The sequence below is a fragment of the Terrapene carolina genome, unplaced genomic scaffold (genome assembly GCF_002925995.2).
Source record: "Terrapene carolina triunguis isolate 2854851 unplaced genomic scaffold, T_m_triunguis-2.0 Scaffold833, whole genome shotgun sequence".
Taxonomy (NCBI): domain Eukaryota; kingdom Metazoa; phylum Chordata; order Testudines; family Emydidae; genus Terrapene; species Terrapene triunguis.
The window spans coordinates 774,452-799,047 of NW_020665184.1; the positions used below are offsets into that span (position 1 = coordinate 774,452).

The window sequence follows — 24,596 nt, forward strand, 5'->3', positions numbered from 1 at the left end:
CCCCCCCAGCTGGAGCAGAACCAGCTCAGTAACAAAGCTGCACGTTGCATTCCTTGCCCCCCTGGGCCAGCCAATGGCCTGCTCTGGGGCTGGATGGGAGCTGCTGCCCCCATAGGGGAAAAGCCCTATGCCCCACTCCCCAGCCCTCTGAGCCAGCCAGTCCCCCAACCTGGGACCAGACCAGAGCCAGCACCTCCAGGTGGGAAAGGCCCCGTCCCTGTCCCATTCCCTGCCCCCGCCACCCGGGGGCCGGATGGGAGCTGGCACCCCCTAGAGCTGAAAGGCCCCGTGCTCCATTCCTGAGCCAGCCATGCCCCTGGAACTGGCCTTCTGATAATAACCATGCGCTTAACTGAAGCCTGGGGCCCATCTGATATTGCTCTTCACACCCCCGGAGAGATGAAACGAGCAAATTCCTCGTTAATGGAGCTCAGGATCACCTCAGCGCTGCCCCAGCTTCCCAGCCCCGGCCAGGGTTCTGCCTTCTCTCCCACTGAAATATCCCCCCCTCCCCGGCCAGGGATAAATCCATGAGGATCTGGGACAGGCTCAGCCCCATTTTTCTCCCAAGTTTGGTGAATTCTTCCTGCAGGGGCTGCTGCCTGTTTGGGTTGGCAGACGGCCCTGGCACGGGCGGGCTGGAGCGAGGAGACAGGCCGGGCCCGAGGAATGTGAGCGCTCACTCGCCTCCCCGGCGGCGGCAGCCCGCGGCCAGCGGGGGGGGGGGGGGAATACGGTCACAGCACCTCTGGGATGCAACACAGCACCCTGGACGGGCCAGCCTGGGCTCTGGCAGGTGCCGACTCCTGGGACGTGCTACTTCCCAGCAGCCCCTGCACAGGCTGGCTTGTCCTGGTCAACCTCAGGGCTGGAACCTTCTTCTGCTGGGCTCACGCCGCGGCGGGCCGGGCCTGGGAGCCAGGAACGGCTGGGATCCCTTCCTGCAGCCAGTGCCCCCAGCTGGACACCCCCTGGCTCCACACCACCCAGAGCAGGGTTATCCCAGCATTCCCACCTCCCCTCGGGCAACCGCCTCCCTTTGTGCCTCAGTTTCCCCATTCCTGCAATGGGCTTCTCTGCTGGCCAGGGGCAGGTCGGGCTGAACAGGACCCAGATCCTGCGCAGGGAAAGGCGGGGAGTTTGGAAGGTGTCTGCTAGGAGAGAGCTTGCGGGACACAGAAGGACCCAGGAAATCCAAACGGACAGGCTGCCTGGCTGGGACCTCTGGGGCCAGGGCCCTGCCTTATGGCTCCTGTACGGCAGTGGAATAAGGGTGGCCCTACTCTAATACATGGGCCTGCCCGGGCATCTTTGCCTCTCAGAGCACATTAGAGACACACGCCCCCTCCTTCCTCAGGGAGAGGCTAGGCTCCATTGGGCCGACTTTAAACAGGGAGGATTCAACCCGGAAAAGGGGGTCCCTGGAGGGGGGCTAAAGGTTCTGATGCAGAGGGTGGAGTGATCAGGCTTTTTATGCTGCCGGTTAACTAGAGCAGAGCAGGTATATTTCAACCGCATACAAGGAACAACTTCCTCGGCGCCTCCCTGCCACGTTAGCGCCCGCAGGTGGACTTCAGCAAAGGGGACGGACGATGCTGAGCCCAATCCGCTGGGCAGGCAGGACTCGGAGCTGGGGGAAATCACAATCCCAGGCTTCAGGGCTAACGTGCAGGGGTCAGGAGGGGATTTCTGCCACCGTGTGCAGCGCTGCCCAAGGGCAAGGCACAGGCTGAGGCGTGCGCCCATCCCCCAAGGTGTCGCTGGCATTGGGAGCGGATGGGGAAGCAGCAGCTTTGGTGAGCCACGGGCCACAGGTGGTACAGAAAATCTGAGCGAGGGATGGGAAGCAAAACCCACGAGAAGTGAAATGATTCAACAGGTGTCTTGACTCCTAATCCCCTCGCCTCCCCGCCCCACCCAACAGAACCAGTGGATCCCACTCCTCTCCCAGAGATGGGGATAGAACTCAGGAGTCCTGGCTCCCAGCTCCAGGCCCAGCCCCTGCTCTATCAGACCCCAGCCTCGCCCAGAGCTGGGGTTGGAACCCAGGAGTCCTGACTGGGTCAGGGTCTGACTTACTGGGCCTCCAACTGGATCTCTGCTAACATCCCTTCTCAAAGGCTGCTGGAAAAGCAGCTCCAGGCCCTCCCGCCACTGTCCCCCCATTCAGCTCCCGGTTCCGATCCGAGCCTGGTGCAGCAGGGTGATTGGGTGACATGAGTTGCCCAGGTCTCAGCAACCCAGGAGGCCACCCCCCAAAGAGCCGCTATTATCACTGGCACTAATTTGGCTCCTGTATGTTAGTTTCACCGTACACGAGGTGGGCACTGGCTCTGGCCCGGACTCAGCCAGGGACTGGTGAGCCCTCACGAACGCTTCCTAATCGAGGCAGGCAGGGCAGGGGTTCTGTGCGCTCTCTGAGCGGCCTGCGTCCCCCCCGCAGACCCCAGCCAGGGGAGCGCTAGTGCCCACAAAGCCGGCAGCACCCGAAAGCCATAACACCAGCAGCCTGACCTCCTTGTACTCATGCCACAAGAAGTGCCAGACCTGGGGCCTTGAACCCTGGTGCCCAGCAGTGAGCATCAGTCTGCCTCTTGTTATTTTCTGGATATGGGGCCAGATCTACTCCTGGTGTCACTCCAGAGTCAATGGACTAACACAAGGAAGGAAGAGTTCTTTCCATCGGCGGCAAAACAGCTGCCGCTTTCCACCCCAGAGGTGGCCACATTTCAGCAGTCAGGGACGTGCAGGTCTAGACTCGGGATGCTCCAGAACTCACCGGGGACTTTCATTGTTATGAGCCAATACTGAGTCGGGGGGAGGAGGGGGCCACAGAGCACTGGTGGGGAATGCCACTTCCCTTTGCGAGCCGCAGCCCCAGCCCCACTGAATGAATCCCTCTAGCTCCTTTCCTGGCAAGCCAGCGTGGGACTCACCCCAGGGCTGGGAGTTTGGCAGAGACGGATCATAAACATGTCAGAGCTGCCTCTTGTCGTTCAAGCATGGGATTCCCAGAACAATTTCTGAGGCCATAGTGGGGCACTGATGACTGCTTTGGGGGTTCAGACGGCCCTTAGAAGGAGCACAGGGACCTGGTGCAGAAGCACATTTCCAGATAAAGAGGTTTGGCTCGGGAGATCATTTTTCCCTGGCAGGGCTGGGGCCAGCGCAGCAGCCGCGGCAGATCGGCTCCGTTTTACAAGAGAGAAGGGTCCGGGGGTTACCTAGACCCCGGCCACTCAGCCTGGGGCGCTTTCTGCCCCCTCCGCACGCTGCGATGCGCAGGGCAGATGTAGAACAGAGCCCAGCTGGGGCTAGTAGAGGTCCCAGCTGAGATCAGGGCGCCAGGTGCTGCACAGACCCAGAGAACGAGAGTCCCTGCCCCAAAGACATGAAGATCGTCCTCCGCATTTCACAGCTGGGGAATTGAGCCCAGAGGGACGCAGTGACTTGCCCCAGGTCGCACAGGGAGGCTGTGGCCGGTTCGGTAACCACAAAACCAACCTGCCTCGGGGCAGACCTGCCTCCCCTGATTGGGCGGGGGACACAGCTAGGTAGCCCCACTGCAGGAGAGCAGCCATCCATGGGGAAATTAATTCGTTCTGTTGGTGCTTCCCCTCTTTTGGGGGTGCATATTCCAGGAGACGGGCTCCCAAACTGGGGGCTGCTCAATAGCAAATTGGCCAGTTAGCCGGGGCCGACTGCTCATTTCCAGATGCTGCTAAAAGCAGCTAAAAATCACAAACTGTCCCAGGAACATGGATCAACAGACTGGACCAGACCAGGGTCCATGTAACCTAGGAGCCTGTCTCCGTGGCCAGCACCAAGGAAGAGGCAAGACTTGCACAGGAGACAGATACAGCAACTCCCCACTTAACGTCCTCTCGCTTAACGTTGTTTCGATCTTACGTCCCTGCTCAATTACAGAACATGCTTCATTTAAAGTTGTGCAATGCTTCGCTATAACGTCACAACTGGCAGTCCCCTGATCAGCTCCCCTACCCCCCCCCCAGCGCCTCCCTCCCGCCCGCCGGTAGACCCCACGGATCAGCGCCTTCCCCCTCCTCCCCCCACAGCAATCAGCTGGCTTGCGGCGTTCAGGAGGCAGGGAAGGGAGGGGGGAGCCTGCGTGCCATGTCCTCGCCCCTGCCCCCTGAACGCTGCAAGCCAGCTGATTGCCGCAGGGGAGGGAGGGGGAGGAGCGAGGACACGGCGTGCGGAGTAAAAGGGGGGGAGAGAAGAGGCAGGTTAAGGGTGGAAGCTTGGGGGAAAGGGTGGTGTGGGGGGGCCGAGGGTTGAGCCCCCCGCCTTTGGTGCTTGCAGAGTAGGGGAAGCTGCCACTGCGCAATATGCTTCTCCTAGCCTACAGCACCTCCAGCCTCCTTGCCTGCCTCATTGTCTGCAGTGCCAGTGGGCTGTGTGGGGTAAGGCGGGGGCACCTCCCAACTATAGAACTGTACTGTATGGCAAAAAACCATTTCCCTGGGACCTAACCCACCCCCCATTTACATTCATTCTTATGGGGAAATTGGATTCGCTTAACGTCGTTTTAGTTAAAGTCGCATTTTTCAGGCACAGAACTACAGCGTTAAGTGAGGAGTTACTGTCTGGGGTAATCTGCCCCCAAGAGTTAGAGATTGGCAGAAGCCTGAGGTTTTCTATCCTGTCCAAAGCTATTAGCTATTCTAACTGTGGTTAGTTTGGTTATCCCCAGAAACGTCCAGTCCCTCTTTGAAGCTTGCTACGTTCGTTCCCTCCTGTGGCATGGAGTTCCACAGTCTAATGTTACACGTGGAGTGAAAAAGTATTTCATTTGTTTCTAATTGGCTACCTTCATATGCCTTTCCCCCTGTTCTCGTGCTGCGAGACGGAGAGATCAGAAACTCCCACTCCCCCTTCTCTAGCCCAGTCATCATCTTGTATATTTCTATCGTGTCGTCTCTTATTCGCCTCCTCGCTAAGGGAAACAACTCCAATCTTTGCAGTCTCTCTTCAGCGGGAAATTTTTTTTTTTCCAGGCCCCTGATCATTGTCATCACCCATCTAATTCACCAACGTGCTAGCGTTTCTTTCCCGGGAACCAGTTGCTGGGGTTGCCATGGAGATCTCAGTCAGGAGCCAATGGGATGGGAGGTGGGGGACCACACAATGGTCAATGGTCCACAAACTGATCCCTACTAAGCAGTGTGCAGATCTGAGCTGGTCCCATTCTAGCAAACGAGCCCCCCTCTCCCAGCAGCAACAGTGGGTTTAAACAAAGACCGGAAGAGGTTTGTGACAGCCCAAGGGCACAGAGACAGGATAGTCCAGTGGTTACAGTACTAACCTGCAGCCGGTTCTGCTAGACGCCCCGTGAGACCATCGGCAAGTCACGTAGCCGCTCTGTGCCTGTTTCCCCAGATGCACAACAGGAATAACAGCACTGCCCTGCCTCCCGGGAGGATATATTAAAGACTGCGAGGCGCCCAGATGCCCCGGTGATAGGGGCTGGCTACGCAGGTTCAGAATTCCCTAGCCGTCCCCACACAGGGAAGAGAGGGTTCTTGGTACTGGCAGACCAGGGCAGAACCCGATCCAACGGCTGGAAGCTGAAGGGGCAGATTTTGCCCGATGGTGGCGATTAACCATCAGTGCAGCTACGTGGAGGGACAGGGCTGGATTCTCCAGCACTCGGAGCTGGGTGTTTCTCAGAGAGACTCAAGCTCACCCCCACGGGAGGCAGGGATCACAGGGGAAGTTCTCCGGCCCGCACTACCCAGAAGGGCCTTGAAATCTACCCTGATACGTAGGAGTATTTGTACCCAAACCAGACTCTGGCTGTTCTCAGGGCAGGCGATGGGGATATCGGCCCGCACTGTGCAGAGGGCTGAGATCAGCAATGGGGGACGCTGGCTAACGGGCCCAGCAGAATGCCAGGGTGGGGCATGATGCCAACGGGCAAGGCAAGGGCGGCACTGGTGTTAGCCGGGGGGGTTGCTCACCCGGTTCCGCCGCACGCCCGTCCCCCAGCAGCTCCGCCATGCCCAATGCCCTCTGGCTCCGTTACAGCTGGCCCAGAAGTACGACCCCCAGCGGGAGCAGGAGTTGCGGCTGTGGATCGAGGACATGACGGGGGAGCGCCTTGCAGACAACTTCATGGAGGGGCTGAAGGATGGCGTCATCCTGTGCAAGTGAGGAGCCTTAGGAGGAGGATGGGGGGGGTCCTGCCCTGCTCCCCAGCAATGGGGGGTTGGGCTCCGGCGTCGTTCTGCAAGACTTGGGGTGGGGGTATGACTGGAACTGGGCCACACTCCAACATCTCCCCTCCCAGCCCCGTGTCCCCCTCAGGAGGAGAGAGCGCCCAGGGAACCCATCTGCCGCAGGAGGGGCTCCCCCGTTGGAGTCAGCGCCGGCTGCAGCACTAGGGAGCGCTGTGCTACCGGAGGGTTTGAAGCACGAATGTGCCGTCCCTGCGGATCCCATAGTATTTCCTGCCGGACGTGGGGCGTTAGCCCAACCCCCGCGGCCACATTCAACCCAGGGCCATTCTACGGCCCACCCCCCCACCTCTAGTTTCAGCAGGATGTGGGCGTCCTCCCTGCTGCTCGCAGTCTGGCATGTGGGCCCTGGTTACCACCTCCTGCGCCCCACCCCAGAGCCAGCTGCCTCCCAGCGGCGGGTGACGCCATCGCCCTGCCGAACAAAACCCGTGCTCGGGCCTTCTCCTTTCAGACTCATCAACAAACTGCAGCCTGGCTCCGTGAAGAAGGTGAACGAGTCCACTCAGAACTGGCACCAGGTGAAGGCTCCCTCTGGGCTCTCGCTGCCCCGGCCGTGGGTCACACTAGACAGTATCCTTGAAGCTAGTCCAGCCATCGGGAGACTCTTCCCCGGCTATGTGTTGGGGTCCCAGGCTCCCTAAGGGTGCTGGGAGACACCCCAGGAAAGGGTGGGAGGTTGCCTGACAGGGAGATCGTTGTGGGCGGGGGAAGGGAGAAAATGGCACTGCAGCCTTCCTTGGCTGGAGCAATGGGTGGGCAGGGCAAGACCCAGCTCTCAGCCCGTCCACCACAGAGCCCTCGCCAGCACAGGGACGCGATAAGCAAAAGCCCCCGTGATTGGAGGAGAAAGCACAGAGCGTCACATCAGATGACAAGGAAGCAGGGGCCCCTCTCTGTACCCTGGGAAGACAAGACTTGGGGTCCTGCCTGGAGAGCTGCTGTGGAGCAGGGAGGGGTCACCAGAGGCTCAGCTGGGACGCTCCTGTAACACTGTAGGAATGGGGGGGTCGTCCGGTGCTGGGCTCGGGCGCGGTGGAGCCGCCGGGACACGCTGGCCGCTCTGTAACCACCTGCCGTCCTGCCGCAGCTCGAGAACATCAGTAACTTCATCAAGGCCATCACCAAGTACGGCGTGAAGCCACACGACATTTTCGAAGCCAACGACCTCTTTGAGAACACGAACTACACCCAGGTGCAGTCCACCCTGATCGCCCTGGCGAGCCAGGTGAGTCCGGCAGCGGCAGCGCGGCTCATCCAGGCCCCCAGCCCGGCCCCGCCCGGTGGGAGGTTCCTGGCATGTCGAAGGCACCCGACGAGACCTTTGGGGTGAGGCAGCGTCCCTTGGCAGAGACACAGGGCACGGGCATCCTTCCAGCCCCCTGCTTCGGGGGCACTGCAGACATGGCTGCTGATCAGAACCAGCCTCGGCCACTCCCCACACTCCACGCCAGACCCCCTCAGGAATCGGCCCCTGGTTTGCTGAGCATCAGCATGAGGGGCCAGAGCCGGCCAGGACGAGCTGGGCTGGAGGGATGGGTGGGACTGACGCAGCCCCGTGCCCCCCCGAAGGCACAGATTAATGCTTGAAGTCATTTCCCCCATGGGGAAGAGCTCCTCCTCTTACCCACCGACCGTGGCTCACAGCACCAGCCTTGGCTTTCAATCTAATCAGTGCCTGGGAACACAGGAGCTAGAGACGGGGCCGTGCGTGGGGGGAGACGGGAGCTGGTCTCCCCACTCCAGGCTGGGCCATGGGTTTCTGCAGCGGGGGGTGTGGGGGGCAGGGAGATTTACCCCTCCAGCCATCCCCACATGAGCCCTGGTTGTTCCCGCCTCCCCCCCCGCAGGCCAAGACAAAAGGCAACAAAGTGAACATGGGTGTCAAATACGCCGAGAAGCATCAGCGCCGATTCCAGCCGGAGAAGCTGAAAGAAGGACGGAACATTATCGGGCTGCAGGTCTGTGACTCCCCCTGCCACGCGGCCCCTTGGCAGCCCCGGGAGCTCAGAGATCTGGTCCCAGCACCATCCCGGGGTGGCCAGCTCGGAGCTTTCCACAGCCGCGAGGAAGCCCAGCTGATGCTGCTGAGATTTCTCTACGGCTCAGCCTCTGGAGTTACTCTGCCCCCTCGAGCGGCTGCAGAGCCCAGCCAGCCAGGGGCCACCCCAGCCCATATCAGGAGGTGCCCACTTGAGCCATCAGGCCCTTTTCTGCCACCTTAGCTGGGGCTTCTCTAATGTGTGACAGCCCCGGTTTGTGCAACACCAGAGATTTCCCCAGGACCGTCGGCGCTGAAAGCAGCAATCTGGTGAGCTTGAGGCTGGGCAGGAGACACCTGGGGCAACGGCCGCTCCCAAACCGCAGCCAAGCGTGGGAGCCGGCAATTCCTTCTTCCACCTCCCGGGGGTGGCTGGGGACTCCCACTCCCCCTGGGCGACATGGTGCCAACCCCTGGGGCAAAGCCTCATGCCAAGAGCAGAGATCGGGTCTCGCACACAGCCAGCATTAATCCACGCCCTCGGTTTCACTCTGCTTCTCCTTCCAGATGGGCACCAACAAGTTTGCCAGCCAGCAGGGCATGACGGCCTACGGCACCCGCCGGCACCTCTATGACCCCAAACTGGGCACAGACCAGCCCCTAGATCAGGCCACCATCAGTCTACAAATGGGCACCAACAAGGGAGCCAGCCAGGTAAGAGACGCAAGCCAAGGAGCAGGCGTGGGAGCGGGAAAGGGGCGTTAGCTCCGTGGGGCTCCCCCCCGAGCCTCCACGTCCCACTTCCTGGCATTCTTGAGCCTTCAGGTCTGTGCAGCGTCTCCCTTCCTGTCCAGCTAACCCCCCGCCTCTCCCCGCAGGCGGGCATGACGGCCCCAGGGACCAAGCGGCAGATCTTCGAGCCCACGCTGGGCATGGAGCACTGCGACAGCCTCAACGTCTCCCTGCAGATGGGCAGCAACAAGGGCGCCTCGCAGCAGGGCATGACCGTGTACGGGCTGCCACGCCAGGTCTACGACCCCAAGTACTGCCTCCAGCCCAACTACGCCATGGTCGGCGAGGACGAGTACAACCACAGCCAACACAACTTCTACAACTCCGAATGAGGGGCCGGGCCGAGGCCTGGACTGATCAGAGACACACGCAACCAGGACGCTAGAAGAAACTTTTTTAAAAAAAAAAAACAGCAAGTGATTACTTTAAAAAGAGGAATAAGAGGAAATCCCGACTGCTCCACGCAATGCTAAACTGCTCACAGAGGGTCCCCCAACCCAGCTTCCCCCAACCCTAGAAACAAACCCCAACCCCCGTCAGATTCCCCCCCCCTTATTTAAGTTGTTTTTCAATGTATAATCCAGCACTTGACAATGCACGGCCATAGAGCAAGGCTCAGTTCAATCAGGAGTAGTTGGGGTGGGGGGGGGGAAGGGTAGATGTAGCCGTGAAAAGCCAGAAACATTAGTGCTTTTTCACCATTAGCACCAGTGTCTCGGCTCTGAGACACTCACCCTGCCCCCACCCAAGTGCCCCATCCCCTTTCCTAAAGTAAGGGGAACAAACAAGTTGGTGAAATGAACCGGCCTGCGATTGCATTCACTGCTCTAGGTAGAGTGCTTCCTGCTTGACTGTCCAGGTATCCCCCCTCCTCCCAGGCACCCACCCTGCAATCCCAGGTGTGTAACACCCCTAGCGGTAAAAAGCAACGGAGGGTCCTGCGGCACCTTTAAGACTAACAGAAGTATTGGCGCATAAGCTTTCGTGGGTGAATGCCCACTTCATCAGACGCAAGTACCTAGCGGTAGTGGCCTGAGCGGAGCAAACACGCGGGAGGGACGGGACTAGCGGTACAGAAGGAGACGGAGCACATTCAAGTTTAAACACATGCACTCCCCGGTCTCTGTCAAAGATTCTCCTAACATTTCTGGGCTTTGAAAAGGGACAGATGCCATTTCTGTAAATAAGATTCTCCGTGTGTGTATATAAGAGACCCACTCTATATACACCCCCCCAACACACACACACTTTCCATCTACCACCAGGACAGCACCCTCGACTAACAAGTTTTTGTGTCGGCAGGTTTTCCAGTTGCAAGAGAAACCCTCCCCCCCGCACACGAACACTGTTGAGCTCCTGGAAGCGTAACCTGCTCATCCACCTCTGCTATTGCCCATGTTGGTAGGAGTAGTTTGGTGACAATCTAATGTATGGGGAAAATAAGAGTGTGAACTACTGAGATAAGCCACTACATTTCCTACAAGATGGGCTGCCTTTAAAAGCCTAGGAGTATTTCCCTTCCTCTGCATGCTGGCAAACTAAACACTTTTTAAAAAAAAACCTCCAGATCAAGTGATTTATAAACTGATATTACAGCAGTTTGTAATTTTCTGCTGATGAGCACTTTTTAATCTCTCACTGTGGCACAATAAAACAAGGAACAAAAAAAAAAATCTATATTTTCTAAACCTATTTCTAATCTTATTTAAGAGCTTCCTGGACATTTGTCTTCGTTGCTGAAGCCTGCATATAAAAGGGAAGGTCAAAATGAGATCTAGTCAATTGCACAAAGCCAGTCATATCCAAGTCCTTTGTTCTGTTGCGGTTTGTGGTGTGACCACTTTTTCCACGTGCCGCTCTTGTGTGAAGGGACCTGTCTTGCGTACCTGTCTGGCCCAGCTTACCGTATTATTCTTATTAGAGCACCTAACAATAATCCTCAGCACAAATAGCCCCCATTTTAGAGATGGAGAAACTGAGGCCTTTTAAACTACCTGACTTGCCCAAAGCCACAACGGAAGGTTGTGGTGGGGCAGGACCTACCCCACATCTCTCGTCGGCACCCCAACCCCGGGAACATCCTTCTTCTCTACGGAAAGTGCTGTCAGAAGCACAGGCGAACCAGAGAGAGAAAAACCACCTTTGTCTCCCCTCCCCGACGCTGATTTCTAGCACTCTTGGGTTTACAAGCGCATAGATCGGGTACAATGACGCAGATAGAGGTTCAGGCCCACAGCGTCCCTTTAACAGAGGAGGCTGCGTAGACAATACCGACAGCTAGGCGGATTTCCCTCCTCCCAGATGCCTGGGTTGACGCAGGATAGTTGTCAATGTCTGGTCAGGCTAAAGATGAACAGAGAGTGTTTAAATGCTTTGAAGATAAGAAGCTGTCTATAAATGCTCATTTTCCAGCATGCATCAATGGTAGGGATGAGTTAAGGCTCTTAAGCCCTGCCCTGGCTTTCCTCCCGGATGGATTTACCCCCTTTTACCCCCGTGCGGCAGGGAAGGGAAGGGCCGGCCGACCACAACCCTCCCAGCTCTGTCTGTAAACCCCATTACCAGCCGGTGCACAGGGCTCTAGCCAGTAATTCAGCACTTATACAGAAAGGCTTTGATACCCGCCCACAAACGCTGCCGGACATCTCAGACCCAGATCCTTCAACACAAACTTGACACTTTAGCTTCGGGGAAGCAGCGGCTGCTCTACTTGCTGTAAGATCGGCCACCAGGGGGTGATGTGTACACACGCAGGCCAAAGTAACCGCTTACACAGGCACAACATCATCCACCTCTGTCCTCCTCAGGCCGTCACAGGCAGACGGATGCTCCTTAGACACCCCCTATCCCCCCTTAAAAGCCACATTACCCCTCAGAAGTCTAGACAAGCGCTTTGCAGGGCTACAACGACGTCTGGATCTATGTCACAAGCCGTTGGCACTGCAGGGACAGTCCCTCCATAACTCTTCTGGTTACAAGTCTCCGTACCAGGTCCAGGAGAGTTTGCGATTATGTTCTTGACATGACCCGTAGCAGCCATAGTAAAATGCAAGCGAGACACCGCGTGGCCCTGTTTCAGGGGGTTCCTGTTAAGGTCTTCAAAGGAAAGGGCAAATGGCACGCGTGCCTTGGAGGAGCGAGGTAGCCCAGCCCCACGGAGGTAATGCTGCAGCAGGGCTGGGAGTGGGGGAAGAGAGACGCCTTACTTCCCGTCTTCATCCGCGAAAGAAAACCGGAGTGTGGGAAGGAACAGGTTGCACGCCAGGATTTTAGAAGACCACACCAAGAATTGATGCTACAGGCCTGTTCTCCGCTTAAAACCAACACCGGTAAAGCTATATCGGGGGGGAGGTGGGGTTGAAAAAACAAAAACCCTTCAACTCCCATAGCTACGCCAACAAAACCTCCAGTGTAGATGCAGCTATGTTGACAGAAGACGGCTTCTGTCGACGGCGTTTGGGGAGGTGGTGTCCCTCCCCCCGCAGAACTACTTCCGCCGGCGTAGGCTGCGTCTATGCTCTGGGGCCATGCGGGGATAGCCTAGGTCCCGCTTTGGTGTGGGGGCCTGGAGTAGACGACCTAGCGAGGTCCCTTCCAGTGCGACATGGCTAGGATGCTATGCCACGCTACAGAGCCGGAGAAGGAAACATTAAGGGAGAGAGGGAGGTTTAAGCGCTAAGTAACCTCCTCCCTCCCCAGAGCACGTCGCATACTCTTTGCGCTGTTACTACCTGGCTGCAGCGGTTCAAGGCCACACTGGCTCAGGCTGGAAGTCACGAGGAGAGTCTGAGTGACCGGCCTTTTGCCTCTGCAAGCGATGGGCTCATGCAAGGCCACCAGTGAAGAAAATTTGTTGGGTCTCTGGCTACTCCGCCCTTCAAACCGCCATCTAGCTCAGGACGACTTGCAGGGTGTGCTCACGAGAGCCCCAAGCCCGGAACCAGGGGGCGAGGATTTCCACGGAGGGACATAGGCAGGCCTGGGGCAATGGAGACGGGATGATGATAGCACGGGAATAGCAGGGGAGCAACGGGCCAGAATGGAGAAGGATGAGCAAAGCTGTGCATGCAGGAAGTCTAGGGCAAGGATGGCAGGGGCCTGGGTGAGGACTGAGGGGGCAGGGCTGGGCTAGCAGGGGGCTGTGGGTCAGGACTGAGGGGCACGGGCAGAGATTCATAAGCAAAAATCGCTCAGCCAGGCCCCGCAGCCAGTGTTATCAGCCCCTGCCCTGCGAGAGTCACATTCCCCCCAGCTTCTAAAGGCCACAACTGAACTGTTTACAGCACATGGAGCAAAGTGAGAAGGGCCCAGAGAGCTCTCCCCACACCACCACTCGTCAGGGCCCAGCTGTTTTACGAGCTGTTTACCCAGCAGAGGCTTCCCGCACTAATCGCGCCTGCTCAGCTGATTTTCTTCCACCACAACTACTCACGCTGCAGCCTTTTGTCCTTCGCTGGACCGCAGCCCCGTGTACAGCGGCGGCTCATTGCGCTGAGCGAGGAAGCCTGCGTTGGCCATTCCAGGATCACCGAACACGCCTCCCCTCTAGGACACTGCGTCAGCTACAGCCTGCGGCCCGGGGGACTCAGAGCCTTGCTGCCCCGAGCCCAGCAGCTGACTCGGGCAGCCCATGCTACAGGGCTAACGTGAGCAGGGTAAACGTTGCGAGTGGGGCTGGAGCCCGGGCTCTGAATCCTGGCAAGGGGGCCAGGTCTCGGAGCCCAGGCAGGAACGGCTACGCTGCTATCTTTAGCCCCACAGCGCAATCTGCCCCAGGCTCCGAGACTCACTGCCGTGGGTTTGTTTGGGTTTTGGTTGTTGACATACCATAAACGTTCAGTTGTCCAAGAGCTAGAGGGGATGGGTAAGGGGCAGTAAATCAACAGCTGTGGAATCCTAGCAGTTCCGTTCGGCTCTTCAGCCTTGCAAGGCAGAAACCCCACATACTCGCAGCACATTTCAGAGATTAACCCCCATTTTACAAAAGGGGAAACTGAGGCAGAGCCGGGAGGGAATTTGCAGAGATGGGAAAAGTACGCAGCATGTCCCACTACCGCTGCTTGTCTCTCTCATACAGGCATGTGGCTTGCGCAAACGCCCGCCTGCCTCGGGGAAATGAGTCCGGGCACTCGGCCCAGAATCCATGACACCAACGACAATAAAGGACACACGAAGACCACTTCCCCCCATAATGGCATTTATTAACGGGACATTCTACCACTGCAAACAATTTCTAAAGAGTCCCCCCTCCCAAAACAAACCCCAAACGAAACCAGGACAGCCGCTTGCTACACCCTTCTTTGCACCCACAGACAGGGAAAGGTGTCCAAACCCAGCCTGGAATTCAGAACAGCTAATCCCCAGCCCATGCAGCTTCCCAAGGCAGGGGCTTGTAAATCAATCAGTGTCCAGGAAGGGGCTCCAGGCGCTGCTGGTACCATCCAGGAAGATCCAAGGAAACCTCTTCATACAGTAAGAATTTCCTCAAGTTAAAAGCAGTAGGTAAAAGCCAAGGGAGGCCAAGGTGGCTAATTTAGCCCATCCTCCCATCCCTTCTCTCACTCCGATTCACATGCCCCCTGGCAAACAATCCTCTGCCCATTCACTCCAGGCCCCAAATCAGTTCAGCCAGGGATCTGCCACCACCTTAAAACTCAGTGGCGCCAACGGCTGAGCGATTGCCTCTTGCGAGCCCCTGAGTAACTGCGGCATCAGAACACAGGCGAACGTTTTGAATCTAAGAGAGAGGGAAGTTCTCCCAAAAATAAATCAGAGCAGTGACCACCAAACCGATCTGCAAGCCGAAGCAGCAGAGGGTTTGCTCAGTCTAGCGTCTGGACGTTCAGAAGGTAAAACACATTTGACACCATGACCAGACTCAAGAAAGCGTAGTAACAAAAGCGATTATCTGATCCGCAGCCTTCCGTGCCATAGACGCCTGTCTCCCTTCCCCTCATCCCCCGCCCCAGGATCTCCCCCAGTTCTCCAACACTGCAGCCTGACTCACTTCCCACCCTCCAGTACTGAAGTTTTGCTGTATTTTGACAAAGAGACAAATGAGCAAATCTGGGCCTACTGCTGCAGGGGGACCTGTCTGAGAAAAGCAGTCATCGGTGTCCGTGATGGTCCTGTTTTGTGACAAATGGCTCAGTCAAACCAGTTTACCCGGCACTGGAGAATGTAAATCAAGTACAGCACTGCCCCCGTTTAGGTAAGTCAAAGTTAAATGTGTCGGATGGGGACTTTTCTGTGCCTATGAGGCTGCTGGAGAGAGCTAGCCAAAAACCAACATCCAGAACTGGGACTGCAGGAGGGACGATCTTACATTTCTATCACACTTTGTGTCCAAAGATCTCAAAGCACTTTACAAAGGTCAGTGTTATTCACTCGGATTTAAAGGGAGAAACTGAGGTGGTAAGAGGGGAAGCAACTTGCCCAGGATCACACCGGAAGCTGGTGGAAGTCACAGGAAAAGAACCCAGGACTCCAGACAACCCGCTGCCGTGCTCTAACCACTAGACAAAACTGCCTCTGCATCACTGTTATTCAAAACAGAGTGGAAGGCAAGCTATAGCCTATTCCAACAGGGATCCAGCCAGCGTTGCAAAAGGACACCGCTTGGCCAGACGAGGAGTAGTGACGGACTTTTTTTTTTTTTTTTCACTGTTGCCATTTAATCATGGTGACAAGTCGTTTCTTATCGTGTGAACTTTCAAACTGCTGGGCTGAGCAAAACAAAACGCTCCTCTCCTCCCCCGCCCCCCCCTGAACTAGAGCAGCATTTCCAAAGCGTCCCTGAACAGCGTTACACTGATGAAAAGTGCCGGGGTCTAAATTGGCCTCAGGGTCATTCACAAAAAGGACTGGAAAAGCTAATAAAAAACCCAGCCACCTTCTCCCAAGCCCCCGATTGTCTCGTGGTATGGAACGAGCACATTTTTTTTCCACATACAAAATACGGTAATATCCAGAATTAGCACAAATGAGCTCCCCGCCCAGTTGCTGCTACTGATTGGCCGCCTCACAAGCGTCTATCCAATCACTGTACACGTCCACCGGTTCTGAAAGATCTGAGAGGGTCAAAGGTCAAGGAAGATGACACCAAACCACCACCACCACCTCCCCTGAAGCATGGACTTCATCTTGGACTGGGAGCTTAAGAAATTTTCTTTGCACCTTTCCGACTCTTCCCCACAAGACCTGTCTGCTGGCCCTTTGTGACAGCACTGTGGGACAAACACCAGGGCCACTCTGTCCCGCCCTTGCACTTTTCAGCAGTCCATCTCAAAGCACTTTCTGAAGGGAGGCAAGTATCATTAGCCCCAACTTAGAGATGGGGAAACCGAGGCACCTCCAGGGTGAAGTTAGCAGACAGCCTTGCTAACATTTAACTCCTTGTCATCCCTGACTCTGACCCTAGTGCGGACATGGACTAAGAACATGCTATCCAAGCAATCGTCTCATGCTGCTGCAGGATGATAAAGGCCAACACGTGAAAGCAAGATGGGAAGTTAATTCTATTTTTTAACATGTGCTTCTGGACTCAGTTCCTAACGGCTACATGCACCACCCAAGTTTTTTCCTTGCGTCACTGACAGGATCAAGATTGGATGTTTTCCTAGTTCAAACAAAATTATTTTGGGGAAGTCCTATGACCTGCGTTATCCAGGTCAGACTAGACGGTCACAATGGTCCCTTCTGGCCTTGGAATCTATGAGCACGGCTGTATGACTGTCTAGTTATTTTAGCTGCTGTCTCTTTGCTTCCAGTTTCCATCATGGGCTGGAACAAGAAGTGCCAAGATACCACGAGAAGCTCTGCACCGAACCCCAGGCAGGGATCTCAGGAGTTTGCCGCTGCTGACTACAACCAGAGCAGGTTCTAATTTTGCAGATACTTGGACGCTTCACGTTGGCAAAGTTCTGGGGACTCAGCAAAACCGAAACTCCAAGACCTCTGTGGCTGAAGTAGAACTGCACGGAAAATACATTTCCCTCCTGGTAGGGGAGATACCATGATCATGAAGGTGGTTTTCCCATGGTGAGGCTCATCCATTGCACTGCGGGTGTGCTGACCCCTGCGATTTACCCAAATGCAGGAAACTTGACTGCATAATTTGTGGCAGTGGGGGACTGCGTTCGTGCTTTCCCCTGGCATTTAAAAAAAAAATCCATGGGAAAAAAAACTACAGTAAAGGTACCGTGCTCCAGTCATTAGAAGTGCAAAGGATACATGTTATGGGAGTCTGAAATTCTTCCAGACACACAGTACATGAGATTACGCCAGTGTTCCGAGCCCGGTCCCTGGAACATAGAAAACAATATTCCAACAACAGCAAATATTTCCAAAGAGCAAGAGGAATGGAAGTTCAAAGAGCAAACAAACAAGAGCAAGTGGTTAGAGAAACTGACTTAAGAGAAGAATACGCTTCTCTTCCATAGCACCCACTGAAACAAAACGCAGCATTAACAAATGAAGCATCACAACCCAAGAGCTACTAAAGTTATTCACATTTTACTGACAGGGAAACGAGCGAGTGGAAGGGAAGCAACTTGCCCAACGTGATCACAAAGCAAGTTGGTTGCAAGAGCTGGAAAAAGAACCCAGGAGTCCTGACTCCTAGTCTTCTGCTTTAACCAATGGACCATGTTCTGTCTCAGGATTTATGAGACGTTAAGAGAACTAAACACGTAGGCAGTAGGCTAAAAGATAAAACAAACAAACAAACATGTGCAAGCCATCTGCCTGCTCTGAAGGGTGAGGGGAAGCATTTGAGATGGTACAAACCTGAGTTCCAGTGTGGTTCATTATACACTCAAATACAGGAAAACAGGGAATGAGGATTAGGAAACAATTCCTAATAGGGTAATCTTGCTGCACTTTCCTACTACTTTTATGGGCATGATCCAGCTATGCACAGCCAGGCTTCAGTATTACCTGCTGATGGGGATACAGCAAAAACCCAAATGCTCTTACTGTGTTGCTAAAGTCTGTTGCTCACTTGCATCGTTTAAAAATAAGTTGCTTAATTATTGAAATGCTTTCATATGGCTCTTGTCACAAATGTAGGTTATACCACACCAATCAATCCAATGGGCCAGTCTAGCCCTGTATCCCACCCTCTACCTGTGCCAGATCAAACCAAATGGACCCCTTCTAGCGTGGCTTCCATCTCCAATCGGAAGAGACCAATTGGCCCAGCTTACCCAGTAACGTTCCCCTTCTTTATCATGGCAGATCTGACAAACAGGGTCATCAATCTACTGATGAAAAGTGCTATAATAAATAATAATAATAATAACAACAACTACCCCTGGCTCTTATCTAGCACTTTTCATCCACAGATCTCAAAGCACTTTACAAAGGAGGTTGGTATTATTATTCCCATTTTACAGATGGGGAAACTGAGGCAGAGGGAGGTAACGTGACATGCCCACGGTCATCCAGCAGACCAGTGGCAGAGCCAGAAATAGAACCAACATATCTGGAGTCCTGGCCCAGTGCTCTAGCCTCCCTATAAAAACTAGGTATTAATATCTACCCTGTTTTCTCCCTTGCTACCATACTGGATCAAACCAATGGGCCGATCTAGCCCAGTTCCCTCCCTCTGTCATACTGAGCCAAGCCAACAGCCTAGTGTCCTGTCTCCAGTGGTGTTCTCCCAGTAATGCACCGAACCCCACATTGTGGGGACTTCCTGATCCAGCTCCAGGTGGGAATCAGCGCATCCCCTGCACCCCGAGAGCAGCAGCCCCCATAAGTGTACCCTAATGAGCACGAACACGGCAGCTCAGCTGGCCTCTCCGACCCACCCACTTACATTTTGACATCACAGGACTTCTCGTGGTTACAGAAGGGGCAGGTGAACTGCGTCTCCAGGGTGCCCGTCATCTTCTTCTTGGGTGGGGGCTTCCGCTTTGACTTCCTGCGGCCCATCTTTGCGTGCAAGGCACAGAGGAGAGGGAAAGCGTCAGTCCTCTAAGGGCCAGGGGGAATCACGCGTGCTGCCCTTTCTCCTTCATCCACCACACCTCACCCCCAGCTCTAGGGCGCCCAGGAGTGAGCATGGGGGGCTACAAGGAGATGGGGGCAGATATGCTCTCTGGGTCTGGATTTAAACCCCGCCCATTATCACAGCTGGTGGGGCACCACCCAGCATCGCCTAGGAACTGGGGGGCTCATAACCCCCCCCACATAAACATATAGAGCAAAGAAATCTAACACCCCCCACAGATTGAGCCGTGGCCCCCCCTTCCAGCCAGAGGCAGGGGAGCATGAGCCCAGCTCCTCACCACAGCAATGTGGGCTGAACACACCCCTCCCCCCAGCTACGGGGCACAGGAGCCCAGCGCCCCCCCCATGGGGGCTCCTCTCAGGTACACGTCACAGGAGCCCAGCGCCCCCCCCCATGGGGGCTCCCCCCGGGTACACGTCACAGGAGCCCAGCGCCCCCCCCCCATGGGGGCTCCCCCCGGGTACACGTCACAGGAGCCCAGCGCCCCCCCCCATGGGGGCTCCCCCCGGGTACACGTCACAGGAGCCCAGCGCCCCCCCGACCAGGCTACGGGGAGGGGCAGGGGCCGGAGCCGCGGGGGGCGGGGAGGGGAGTCGCTCTCAGGCCTCACCTGTCCCCTGCCTCCAGCCTCCCGCCCCGGCCGCGTTTCCAACCGCGACCGGCACTTCCGCCGCCGAACCGGAAGAGAAACACGCTCGCCCCGCCCACGCCGCCGGCAGCCATTGGCTGGCCTCGGGCCGAGCGCGCGCAATGCGGAATGATTGACAGCCGCGGCAGGAGGAAATGAGGCCGGAGAGCGGGGGGTGGGGGCGGAGCCAGAACCGGAAGTGGCCCACCCGGCGCTCTGGCTGTTTCCAAGATGGCAGCCGTCGTGGGCGGGGGGGGAGCCCCAAGGCAGGAGGAGCCTCCCCAGGCACCGAGGCTCGGTGTGGCTGGGGACGGAGAAGCCCCAGCTGGGCCCTGGGGCGGGGCAGAGCGTCCCCTGCCCTCCCCCCCCCCAGAACAAGTCTGGGGGACGGCGCACAAACCGCCGGCCCCTGGGTTCCCCCCCCCCCGCCACGGCGCCCCCCCCCCCGGGGCTCATTCCGCTTTCGGGGGAGCCGCCCCCCAGCCAGGAAGTGGGGGGGGCAGAATAGACGCCCCCGGGTCAGGCTTTGGCCAGGACGCCGGGGTCCCCCCCCCCCCCGACCCTGGCCGGGCCTGGGGCCCTTCAGCGATCAGCAGCCCCCGCGCTGAGCCCCCCCGGCCCCACTGCCCCTCGGGACAAGAGACCGAGCGGCCCCGATACAGGGCGGCCCAGACTCTGCCCTGGGGCGGCTGATGGTCATGAACCCGCTTTGCCCCGCAGAGAAGCTCACGCAAGGCCGGGGCACTGACCCTTTCAGCCAGCGGCTCTCAAACTTCTGTACGGGTGACCCCTTTGTACAGCAAGCTGAGGGTGACCCCCCCCTTGGAAATGAAAAACACCTTTGTATATATTTAACACCATTATAAATGCTGGAGGCCAAGCGGGGTTTGGGGTGGAGGGTGACAGCTCGCGACCCCCTGAGGGGTCCTGACCCCCTGTTTGAGAACCCCGGCTTTAAGCACAGAAGGAAGAGACGAATTAGGGGCTGTGCTGGTTGGATTTGGCCAGGCGTGTTTGTTTTTTGACAGGTAAAAGAGAAAACCCCTATTTAAAATCAATCCTGCCCTGCCCACTTGAGATTACTGGCCAGGAAAGCATTTGCAGTTTCACCATTGATACTGTGTTACTTGCAGGGCTGCCCAGAGGGGGGGCAAGTGGAGCAATTTGCCCTGGGCCCCACAGGGGCCCCCACGAGAACATAGTATTTTATGGTATTGCAACTTTTTTTTTATGGAAGGGGGCCCCAAAATTGCTTTGCCCCAGGCCCCCTGAATCCTCTGGGCGGCCCTGCTTACGTGCTTTGGGACAGTAGGGCCATGTCTACACTTGTGGGTACTACAGCATCAGTAGCTATGGTGCTGTAACCCTGTAGTGTAGATTCAGGCTGTAGCAACGGAAGGGGGTTTTCCATCACTATAGGAACTCCGTCTCCCTGAGTGACGGTAGCTAGGTCGATAGAAACGCTCTTCTGCCAACCTAGCTCTGTCTACACCAGGGGTTAGCATAGTTACAGCTCTCAGCAGGGTGGATTTTTCACACCCCTGAACACCTAGCTTTGTTGACCTAAGTTTTAAGTATAGACCAGGCCTGAAACTAGTCATTGGGCTAATCAACTTCTAAAGTCGTAATCCTCATGCCCTTCGCACAATGCTCTTGACTCGGGGTTTGCAACACAGTAGGTGTTTCTGTTGACTAGGCCTGTCTATAGGAGACGGTTGCACCAGTTTTTCAAGCGACCACCTTTATGCTTTCTCCTATGCAGCCCCTCGCAAAAACCGTGACAGTGGTTCGGCAACTGCTGACCAGTATTGGCTCGTTGCTTCCTTGTGCTGTATCTACCTGCCCTCACCAGTTTTATACTTGGATTGGAAGCTCTTTGGGGCAGGGAGCAGCTTTGAATTCAGTATTTGTGCAGCCTGTAGCAACCTGGGGTCCTGGGCCATAACTGAAGCTCCTAGATGGGACAGTAACGCAAATAATACATTGAACCAAATTCATTTTTTAAACCAGTCTAGTTAAACTGGAGCAAACGCCCAGGAGGATGCTGATTTTGGTTTTTAAAGTGGCTGATTTTGGTTTCACCTGAACCTATTCCCTGTTTTAAACTAAGCTGAAAAGAGCTGCCTCCTTTCCTGGAAAAAGCAGGCCAGAGAACAGCCCTGAGTTAATTCCTGCCTGTCTTTTACGAAAACATCCACTCAAGTTAAAAATCCAGGGGCTCATCATTCAAATCCCCTCCCTGTGCCCCAGAAAACCTCCCTTGCTTTAATTATAGAAACATTTCTGTTCATAGTCGAGTGCTGGGGACAGAGCACAGGATGGACTTAGGAGACCGGGGTTCTATGGGGCATGCCCTAGCGGAGGGGTTAAAGGGGGGTGTTAAAGATGAGTAGGCAGCATTCTTTTCCCCCAGATTTGGTTCCCAGCCACTGACTGATCCATGGGGAATTTCCATATGTTCTTTCCCTGACCTTCTGCCAGGGGTTGATTCTTTAGGCCGGTGCCCTCATTGTAGGTGGATGTTTGCCAGGGAAAACACAGTAGAGATTGGTTCAGATGGGATTTCTTGGCAAGCGCCAAGGAAGTGAGGTCTGGTCAGGAAAGCAGCCTGCCCACCACAAAACCGTCACGTGGATCATCATTCCTGGAGCCTGGCTAGGAGAGGTACCTAGCTACTAGAGTGCCTGGTGTCTTGGGAGTACGGACAATATCTCAATGAGCCTGCAAGAGCAGGGGGGCTGCGTTTCGGGGCTGAGGGGCATCAGCAGAGCTTCAAGTGCAGGGAGCCTAGGGCTGGAATAGGAAGGGATGGCTGAGGGCCAAGATGGAGGGGCGTTGGCAGAGCTGGCGGGGGACCTTAGGGCCGGAAGAGGAATGTGGGTTGGGATTGAGGGGCACCACCAGAGCGGTGTGCATGGAGGAAACGCGGGGCTGGAATAACGGGGAAATACAGCTCAGGATTGAGGGGCGTTGGCAGGGGAGCCCAGGAGCAGGGGGCTATGGGTCAGGACTGTTTGTGTGTGGCACTAGCAGAGCCCAGAGCTCGGGGAGCAAAGGGGCTGCAGTTCGGGAATGAGGGGCATCGGCAGAGCTGAGCAACCGTCCTGTACAGTCTTCCCCTCAGTTTCCCCAATGTGAAAACATGTCATCGTTTGCAAGGTGTGGACTCCGGTTTGGTGAGAGAAAAACAATCGGACTTTTTAAAATATAATTTATTGAAAATAGTCCCAAGAAAATCACTTAGAAGAGTCTGTTCCCTTCGAAGCAGCTTCAGGGAGCAACAGATCACAGGGGCAGCAGTGCTGCAGAGGGTAAAGAAGAAGTTTCTCCGGGACTTAAAAGTCTGTGGCAGACACGTGGGGATCACACGCACGCCCCTTGTTAACTGTAGACTGGGAGGAAGCACGCAGGACCGGTCCGCATGTGAGGGTTAAAAACAATCATCTCGGAAAACACAATCACCAGCACGAGGTCACATTTGGGCAGTACTGAGTCCTCGTCTGGCACAACACAGTTTACTGGTCAGCAACAAGGGGAAAAACATCAGCTTCCCAGCCACATAGCTGAGAAGAGAAGGGGAAGGAAGGTCATAGCGCCTCCAGGTGGCGGGATGAGGGAATTGCTCTGAGAGCATTGGTGGTTAGGAAATGGTATTGCAGGAGCTGTACAGAGGGGATCCCCAAGGAATTTACAGCCTCCGCAGGCAAAGGGGGGAGCGTGAAAGGACCGTTAGCCCCGTTTTACAGGAGGGGAGCTGGTGCCTAAAGAGAGGAAGACAAGGTCACTCGGGACTCTGGCACAGCCAGGAGTCAAACCCAGATCTCAGGGGGGTCAAAGGGGGCTGGAGTGATCTAGTGAGGAGGGGATCAAGCAATAAATGGGGGAGGGAGGGGCTTCTCCAGCCAGCTAGTGGACGGAACGGAGGGGAGGAGGTGTTTGCAAAGCCTAGGGGGCATATTGGGGGCTACAGAGGGCAAGGGGAGGATTCCCCCAGAGATCAGATGCAGGAGCCTTAAAAATCAGACGGCTTCAATGCCCCTAGCAGCGTTTCCCTCGGCGCCAAACGAAAGAGGAGGGAGCTCTGAACCCCCACTCCCTGCGCCCTCCTAGATCAGTGGGCAGGGAGGGGTCTCAGAGGCGGCGCCTCCGGGGGAGGGAGGTCTTGTAGAGGGACTTGCCGCTGGCCTCAATGTAGGTGACACTCATCTCCTTGCCGTCGATCTCCACGTAGGCGAAGCCGCCCAGGGACGCCGGCTCAGCATAGAAGAAGCGCAGGTAGCCCTCGGGCACCTTGTGATAGTGCTTCCGCGAGTTCTCCATGAAGTTGCCGGCCCCGCTCAGCACGTAGCCCACGCCAGCCTTGTCCTGCAGGTACTGATCAGGGAAGATGGGGGCGGGGGTCACAGCAGATCCATGCTTCTGCTGCCTGGGTACTCCCCTGTTCCCGTCCCGCAGCCAGCCTGCTCGTGCCAGGGGGGTCTGGGAGTCAGGACTCCTGGGTTCTATTCCCCACTCTGGGAGGGGAGTGGGGTCTAGGGGTTAGAGCGGCGGGGGGGGGGGGGGCGGGGAGTCAGGACTCCTGGGTTCTATCCCAGCTTTGCTGTTGACTTACACCCTTGGCTGAGTTGCTGCCAGGGTGGCTGGGGCGGGGTGCAATGGGCTAGCAGGGAGTTGATGGACAGCTCCCTAGCAGGGGTGCTTAGAGCCCTGTGGGATAGACCAGAGGGGACAACCTTGCCCCAGTGGCCCCCCTCCCGCCCCGCTTACCTGCAGGTTGTGATCATGGCCGCACAGGTAAGCAGTGGCCTTGTACTTGAGCAGCAGCGGCTGCAGGTGCTTCACCAGGCAATGGGTGGGGCCGTGCTCGGCCACCGACCACACCGGGTAGTGGCCGGCCACCAGCAGGTAGTCGTCCTGGGAGGC

The 24,596-nt window shown here is 56.4% G+C and overlaps 3 protein-coding genes and 1 non-coding gene across 4 annotated transcripts in view; 2 read left to right on the forward strand and 2 right to left on the reverse strand.

Moving 5' to 3' along the window:
• CNN1 (calponin 1) overlaps positions 1–9,777 on the forward strand; it is a 15,791-nt gene extending 6,014 nt beyond the window's left edge. The window contains exons 2-7 of the mRNA XM_026660645.2: positions 6,049–6,170; positions 6,712–6,778; positions 7,348–7,485; positions 8,108–8,218; positions 8,806–8,952; positions 9,117–9,777. Coding sequence (XP_026516430.1) covers positions 6,049–6,170; positions 6,712–6,778; positions 7,348–7,485; positions 8,108–8,218; positions 8,806–8,952; positions 9,117–9,362 — 831 coding nt within the window. The 3' untranslated portion in view covers positions 9,363–9,777. The remainder of the gene's footprint in view (positions 1–6,048; positions 6,171–6,711; positions 6,779–7,347; positions 7,486–8,107; positions 8,219–8,805; positions 8,953–9,116) is intronic.
• Positions 9,778–14,210: 4,433 nt separating this feature from the next.
• On the reverse strand, positions 14,211–19,715 carry ELOF1 (elongation factor 1 homolog). The gene is made up of 4 exons (XM_024210171.3): positions 19,656–19,715; positions 18,851–18,966; positions 17,263–17,333; positions 14,211–16,100 (listed from the first exon to the last, which is right to left on the reverse strand). Exons 2-4 carry the CDS (start codon positions 18,964–18,966, stop codon positions 16,036–16,038), a joined length of 252 nt encoding a protein of 83 aa, XP_024065939.1. The 5' UTR covers positions 19,656–19,715; the 3' UTR covers positions 14,211–16,035.
• LOC112113770 lies at positions 17,020–17,183 on the forward strand. Its single transcript, XR_002908704.2, has one exon. It is a non-coding gene; the product is annotated as a U1 spliceosomal RNA (small nuclear RNA).
• A 3,228-nt stretch (positions 19,716–22,943) lies between the features above and the next one.
• On the reverse strand, positions 22,944–24,590 carry ACP5 (acid phosphatase 5, tartrate resistant; the record flags this gene model as incomplete). Its single annotated transcript, XM_026660668.1, has 2 exons — positions 22,944–24,047; positions 24,441–24,590. Coding segments are annotated over 2 exons (393 nt in total), but the record flags the coding sequence as incomplete, so codon positions are not given.
• Between the last annotated feature and the right edge of the window lie 6 nt (positions 24,591–24,596).

Coding starts and splice junctions, on each gene's coding strand:
- ELOF1 (XM_024210171.3), bottom strand. CDS start 18,966: ATGGGCCGCAGGAAGTCAAAGCGGAAGCCCCCACCCAAGAAGAAGATG. Junction 17,334..18,850: donor AAGTCCTGTGATGTCAAAAT/GTAAGTGGGTGG, acceptor TCTATGTTCCAG/GGACCGGGCTCGGAACACTG. Junction 16,101..17,262: donor ATTTCAGACTCCCATAACAT/GTATCCTTTGCA, acceptor TGACCCTCTCAG/ATCTTTCAGAACCGGTGGAC.